The 7,450-nt window shown below is 44.2% G+C and overlaps 1 protein-coding gene across 1 annotated transcript; it reads right to left on the reverse strand.

Moving 5' to 3' along the window:
- Positions 1-1,419: 1,419 nt before the first annotated feature.
- LOC138370772 (uncharacterized) lies at positions 1,420-1,917 on the reverse strand. The gene has a single exon (XM_069335373.1). It carries the CDS (start codon positions 1,915-1,917, stop codon positions 1,420-1,422), a length of 498 nt encoding a protein of 165 aa, XP_069191474.1.
- Between the last annotated feature and the right edge of the window lie 5,533 nt (positions 1,918-7,450).

The following is a 7,450-nucleotide window of genomic DNA, read 5'->3' on the forward strand; positions in this document are numbered from 1 at the left end:
CCACACACTCCCTCACCCTGTAACATCGGTTGATGTTGTTGTAGAATGATTAGGATGGTCTGGAGTTTACTCGGTAGTGGGCAGGAATTGGAGTACCAAACGTCCACTGCTTTTCCTAAGTTTATTATAAATATATATATATCTTCTACACCAGGCCAGGAGCTAGCTAGAGTGTGTAAGGGAGCGCGTGTAGACGCTCCGATGGCCCTGGCTGTCTCTGAAGGTCTGAGGTCTGCAGGCGCAGAGTAGATTGCATTCAAATCTGCTGACAACGTTGTTGATACCTATTAAGTTGTTTAGCTTAAGAGGGTATTAGGTCACCCTATGTGTATGTCCATGGCGACTAACTGGCGTCCAACACCGCTCGGCACGCTATCATCGGCGTCCTCGGCGATCTGCTTGAAAAATTTGACAACCCTTGGGCGTGTACCTAACTAACATTATATACAGTGATTTACCTATAGTGGCCGTAAACAAACAAGTTTTGAGACGTCCAACACCGCCTCGGACATGCATGAATAATGAGTACATTTCTTAAATATATTCCTCAAACTAAGCTATCCATGGAGCATCATGACTAACTAGCTAAATGTCTGCGCAAACTGGAGGTAGGAGGTCCGGCTGCAGGTAGAGGTGATAGTTGAAGAGTCAGCGGACTAGAAGTTGCGCGTAGGAACTCATGATGCTCAGCCACAGTGTTACCTGTTAAGTAGATTATAAACGGCAGACACTAATGTAGGAACAATATATTACATGGCAATACATAGAATAAGCGACATTTCCACTAAAATATGGAGAGCATGAACGTGGCAGGAACACTAGGACCTACATGGTGTATAGAGACACGACAAGATCAATAAACTACGAACAAAGATACCTGAGGTAGAAGGGTCTATATACATTGAACCGAGGGTTGCGAAACGATTGTTGTAATCACTCTTAAATCGAGTCATAAAACTATGAATTCTCAGGTGCTAGTCCATCACGAACGTAGTCTTCCTCTGCCATGTATGAACAGGCAGGGAGAGGGGAACAGATAGAACGCATCCATTGTCCCTTACAGACTGGAACACCACAGTCACACGAAGATGAATCATCAGACTGTTGGTGGTGTACTGTCGAAATAACAGGTCTGGACCGAAGATTGTATGTGTGAGTACGTGGTGGGGTAGTATCGCTGGGCGTGTCTGAGACCGAAGTGGGTGTCACAGTGGTAGGGTCACACAGTACGTTGTCAGGGACAGGAGTCGGGGTGTCATCGTCAAAAGTCAGACGGGCTAGTTTCATGTGGTTGAGATGCTCATGTACTTGTTCTCCAGTGGCTAGGTTTTCCAGCTTGTACTTATTACCTGTGATATGCTCAAGAACTCTGTAGGGACCAAGGAACTTCTCAGTCAGTTTGTACATGGGACCATCTCGTCACTGGTTGAGGATCATTACTAAAGATCCAGGTCCTATTCGCGTAGGTTTAGCATGAGCGTTTTGTAACCGCGTGAAATCGTCAGTAGCTTTAGAGAGATGTTCCTTGACTCTCTGGAACACCAGTCGAGTGTCTCTCCGTTTTACCTTAACATAGTCGTCATAGTTGTAGAGTAGCGCGGGCGGCGCGGAGATGATGGCATTAGGAAATCTCATGTCTGTCCCAAATAGCACAAAGTGAGGTGTGTCTCCTATGGAGGAGTTGACAGAGAAGTTTATCGAACATTGGACGAGTGGCATTAGTTCATCCCATTTGTGACTGTCCCGATTGACTGTCACTCTGAGTGCGTCAAGGACCTTCTTGTTGGTTCTTTCAGCAAGGCCATTGCAAGCCGGTTGATAAGGCATTATATTACACTTTTTGATGTTGTACAATGTAGCCAGTTGTTCCAGAACAGATTTGTTGAATTCCGGGCCATTGTCTATGCCGTTGTTCATAGCTAGGCCTATGAACTTTTGTACAGCTTCAGCATTACGAGGGACTGGAAAGTTCTTTGACAGCTTCTATCTTTGAATCTAGAGTGGTGATGCCTTGTGAGGTGACGTTATGGCCGAGAAACTGTATTTTTTTTCTCATGATGGCGCATTTGCTAAGTTTGATTTTCAGATTGGCTTCAGCTAGTTTCTGAAGGACTCGGTCCAAACCTTGAAGATGTGAGGGTACATCCTTGGACATGATAATGAGGTCATCGAGGTAGACCATGAGGGTATTTCCTATCATTCGTCGGAACAGGTCTGTCATAAGCCTTGAGAAGGTAATAGGGCTGCTGCGTAAGCCACAAGGCATGCGGGTGTACTGGTAATGACCATTAGGGACGGAAAACGCCGTCAGTTCTCGACTTTCTGGGTCGAGCGGTATCTGCCAAAATCCTTGTAATAAATCAAGTGTGGAAAAAACCTTATTCTGACCTATGTTCTGCAATAAGTCAGTAAGCACGGGAAGTGGAAATCGATTAGGAATCGTAACTTGATTAAGTTTCCTGAAATCAACGAAGGGGCGCCAAGAGCCATCATTCTTGGGTACTAAGATTAACGGAGCATTCCATGGTGAAGTACTTTCTTCAATAACGCCATCGTGTAACATCTCGTCAATGAGTCGGTCTGCAACAGCTCGTTGAGAATGAGGCAATCTGTATCCGGGTACAAAAATTGGGCGAGTACCTGGTTCCAGTGGAATTTTGTGAGTAATGAAGTGTGTCAGTCCAAATTGTTCACCTGTCAGTGCAAGTCAGTGGCACTAAGATGTACAGGTGAGATCGCGACCTGATCTCGATTTGTTGTGTGAGTGAGTGCATGTACTATTTGGTCAGTAGAGACCTCATCCACTACTCGCACCGGTAACGAATAATGGGCAAAGTGAACAATGTGTGTGCCTGATGCAAGGTGAATGTTGGCATTGGTGACGTTGGCAACATAAACAGCAGTAGTGTTATTCTGCACCTGATGTAAGGACGGTTCTATGTAGGTACCATTGATTTGACATGTGTCACTGTCAGCTATGACGTGCTCTAGGTCAGATACACCAGGTATTTTGACAATAACCTTTGTTAGTGCATGAGAATGTAGTACCGTGTCTTGGTGTAAGATGCCTCTGACCTGACTGATGTTAGACTCCAGGCAAGTAAGGTAATGAACAATCGCTGGGGCCCCTTGCAATGATACATTGACCTCACCGACCTGCGAGACTGTGGAAACGTGCGTTGGTCTGGTGTCAGTAAGTGATTGATTGACGGGTTTGTTTGGGCGTGACTGGTTAAGTGTACCCTGGTCTTCCCTGGTTTGTATGTACCTGACATAGTCCCAATGGTTGGTGAACTCATGTCCCATGGTGTACACACTGCAAAGAGGTACCACTGTACCTCACCAATTGTTGCCAATTGTTGCTTCCCAACGGTAAGCATCGACAGTAACTCGGTAGCCTCTCATGGTGTTTAATCCTAGTAAAATATCTCCAGGGAATCATACTGCACTGGTTATTACACATGGCACGGTGAGTGATCTGTCATTAACTATTAACTCTATGTCCGCTTCACCTAACGCTGGAGTCATTCCTCCAGTAAGTCCACCAAGGTTGAAAACAGACGACTGGCGTATATCGAGTCGGTCGCGTAGGCCATGAAGAGCGTCTTGTTTAATGATGATTCGAGCTCCTGTGTCTAGGAAAATCTTAACATGTCGACCCTTCAGTGTGGCTGAAATCAGAGGACCTTCTGTGTCCTTGTTTGGCATCCTGTTAAATATGTTATTACGGGACTGACATGGTCGACGTGGTGTCTGGAGTACATGTACACGAGTACCGTCAGTGTGTTACATGTTATCCTCCTCTGCTCAGGTACCGTAACTGTTACTGCTGCGTCGTCGGCAAAAAGGAAGTCGCGCAGACACCTCAGCCGAACCTTCGTCGAACCACACGTACACAAAGTGACTACATAACAGGAACAATAACAACTGCAGGGCAAAAAATTATAGTCTTATTCATATATAATCCACCACCAAATGACAGAAGACCCAGACAGGAATATGATAGAAACAACATGGCCACCATTAACACAATATAGAGCAGCAGCTTCTGTTGCTAGCAGGAATGGATCTGGACTACTAATCATGGGAGACTTCAACCATGGGAAGATAGAATGAGAGAACAGAGACCCGCATGGAGGACCAGAAACATGGAGAGCTAAGCTGCTGGACGTGGCAACAAGAAACTTTCTAAGCCAGCACATTAAGGAACCAACAAGAATGAGAGAAGATGAACCAGGAATGCTTGATTTGATATTTACCCTAAATGAGTGGGATATAAGGGAAGTTAAGATGGAAGCACCCTTGGGAATGAGTGATCACAGTGTATTGAACTTTGAGTACCTGGTAGAGCTAGGAATTATCTTCCCCCAAAAAGAATTAGGAAACAAAAGGCTGGCATACCGAAATGGCAATTATGAGGAGATGAGAAGCTTCCTAGGGGAAATACGTTGGGATACAGATCTCAGAGGTAAGTCTGTACAAGATATGATGGACTATGTCACCCAAAAGTTTCAGGAGGCAGTAAGCAGATACATCCCGGCCGAAAGGAAAAATCCGAGAAGCAAAAGAAGAATCCATGGTATAATAGGGCATGTATGGAAGCAAAGAAACTGAACAAAAGGGCGTGGAGGAACTTCCGGAATAACAGAACACCAGAAAGCAGAGAGAGATACCAGAGAACCAGGAATGAGTATGACAGGATGAGAAGAGAAGCAGAGAAAAGTTATGAAAATGATATAGCAAACAAAGCCAAGACCGAACCAAAGCTACTCCACAGTCATATCAGAAGGAAAACAACATTGAAAGAACAGGTAGTGAACCTTAGAATAGGCGAGGACAGGTATACAGAGAATGACAAAGAGGTGTGTGAAGAATTCAACAAGAGCTTCCAGGAGGTCTTCACAACAGAACAAGGTGAGGTCACTGTGCTAGGAGAAAGGGAAGTAAACCAGGCGGCCTTGGAAGGGTTCGAAATTACGAGAGAGGAGGTTAAGAGACACCTGCTGGATCTGGATGTTAGAAAGGCTGTTAGTCCAGACGGGATCTCGTCATGGGTCTTGAAGAGTGTGCAGAGGCACTTTGCTTGCCACTCTCCATAGTGTATAGTAAGTCACTGGAGACGGGAGACCTACCAGAAATATGGAAGACGGCGAATGTGGTCCCAATATACAAAAAGGGCGACAGGCAAGAGGCACTGAACTACAGGCCAGTGTCCTTGACTTGTATACCATGCAAGGTGATGGAGAAGATCGTGAGAAAAAACCAGGTATCACATCTTGAGAGAAGGAACTTCGTAACAAATCGTCAACATGGGTTCAGGGAGGGTAAATCTTGCCTGACTGGCTTAAATAGAATTCTATGACCAGGTGACAAAGATTAAGTAAGAACGAGAGGGCTGGGCGGACTGCATTTTCTTGGATTGTCGGAAAGCCTTTGACACAGTACCGCATAAGAGGCTGGTACATAAGCTGGAGAGACAGGCAGGTATAGCTGGTAAGGTGCTCCAGTGGATAAGGGAGTACCTAATCAATAGGAAGCAGAGAGTTACGGTGAGGGGTGAGACCTCCGATTGGCGTGAAGTCACCAGTGGAGTCCCACAGGGCTCTTTACTCGGTCCTATTTTGTTTCTGATATATGTAAATGATCTTCCGGAGGGTATAGATTCATTTCTCTAGATGTTTGCGGACGATGCCAAAATTATGAGAAGGATTAAGACAGAAGAGGACTGTTTGAGGCTTCAAGAAGACCTAGACAAGCTGAAGAAATGGTCGAACAAATGGTTATTAGAGTTTAACCCAACCAAATATAATGTAATGAAGATAGGAGTAGGGAGCAGGAGGCCAGATACAAAGTATCATCTGGGAGAGGTAATTCTTCAGGAGTCAGAGAAAGAAAAAGACTTGGGGGTTGATATCACGCCAGACCTGTCTCCTGCAGCCTATATCAAGAGGATAACATCAGCGGCATATGCCAGGCTGGCCAACATACGAACGGCATTCAGAAACTTGCATAAAGAATCATTCAGAACTTTGTATTCCACATATGTCAGGCCAATCCTGGAGTATGCAGCCCCAGCATGGAGTCCATATCTAGTCAAGGATAAGACTAAACTGGAAAAGATTCAAAGGTTTGCCACCAGACTAGTACCCGAGCTGAGAGGTATGAGCTACGAGGAGAGACTACGGGAATTAAACCTCACTTCGCTGGAAGACAGAAGAGTTAGGGGGGACATGATCACCACATTCAAGATTCTCAAGGGAATTGATAGGGTAGATAAAGACAGGCTATTTAACACAAGGGACACACGCACAAGGGGACACAGGTTGAAACTGAGTGCCCAAATGAGCCACAGATATATTAGAAAGAACTTTTTTAGTGTCAGAGTGGTTGACAAATGGAATGCATTAGGAAGTGACGTGGTGGAGGCTGACTCCATACACAGTTTCAAGTGTAGATATGATTGAGCCCAATAGGCTCAGGAATCTGTCCACCTGTTGATTGACGGTTGAGAGGCGGGACCAAAGAGCCAGAGCTCAACCTCTGCAAACACAACTAGGTGAGTACAACTGAGTACACACGTACACATGTACACACACACACACACACACACACACACACACACACACTACGAGGGCCTCGTAGCCTGGTGGATAGCGCGCAGGACTCGTAATTCTGTGGCGCGGGTTCGATTCCCGCACGAGGCAGAAACGGGCAAAGTTTCTTTCACCCTAAGTGCCCCTGTTACCTAGCAGTAAATAGGTACCTGGGAGTTAGTCAGCTGTCACGGGCTGCTTCCTGGGGTGTGTGTGTATGGTGTGGAAAAAAAAACAAAAAAAAAAGTAGTTAGTAAACAGTTGATTGACAGTTGAGAGGCCGGCCGAAAGAGCAAAGCTCAACCCCCGTAAAAACACAACTAGTAAACACAACTAGTAAACACACACCAGCCCGTCCTCCAAAAATGGGGTGGTAAATGTAAGGAGAAAAATAAGTGCAATTATGTACTATTCATAGCAGTTAGGAAATGTACATATTTTCACTTAGTATTAAATCGTCCTGTCAAATATATTGTGAATATTTAAAGTTTACCTGAAAAACTTAATAGAAAACCACAACCTCACCTAACCGTCTTAGTTTTTGAAGATAATTTTATCGCTTCTTAATTACAATTAGTACTTAACCTATAGCTATATTGATATTACAATTTTATAAAACTAATAAAACAAAACTAAAATATATCAATAAATTGTAAAGAAACTTAGGATTTTAAAATTTTATTTAAAATCTATATTGTTTAATAAACCTTAAAAAGAAGTTCCTGATATTTAAAACTTGTGTATAGCAAATTGAAATTGAAAACCATCCTAAAATTTTGTGTCTCAACAGAAAACGAGGAGAATTAAATCGGGGAAGAGAGTTGGGTAAGTGTAGCAGCCTCATAAGTGTAATTATG

This window comes from Procambarus clarkii, chromosome 33 (assembly GCF_040958095.1).
Source record: "Procambarus clarkii isolate CNS0578487 chromosome 33, FALCON_Pclarkii_2.0, whole genome shotgun sequence".
Classification (NCBI taxonomy): domain Eukaryota; kingdom Metazoa; phylum Arthropoda; class Malacostraca; order Decapoda; family Cambaridae; genus Procambarus; species Procambarus clarkii.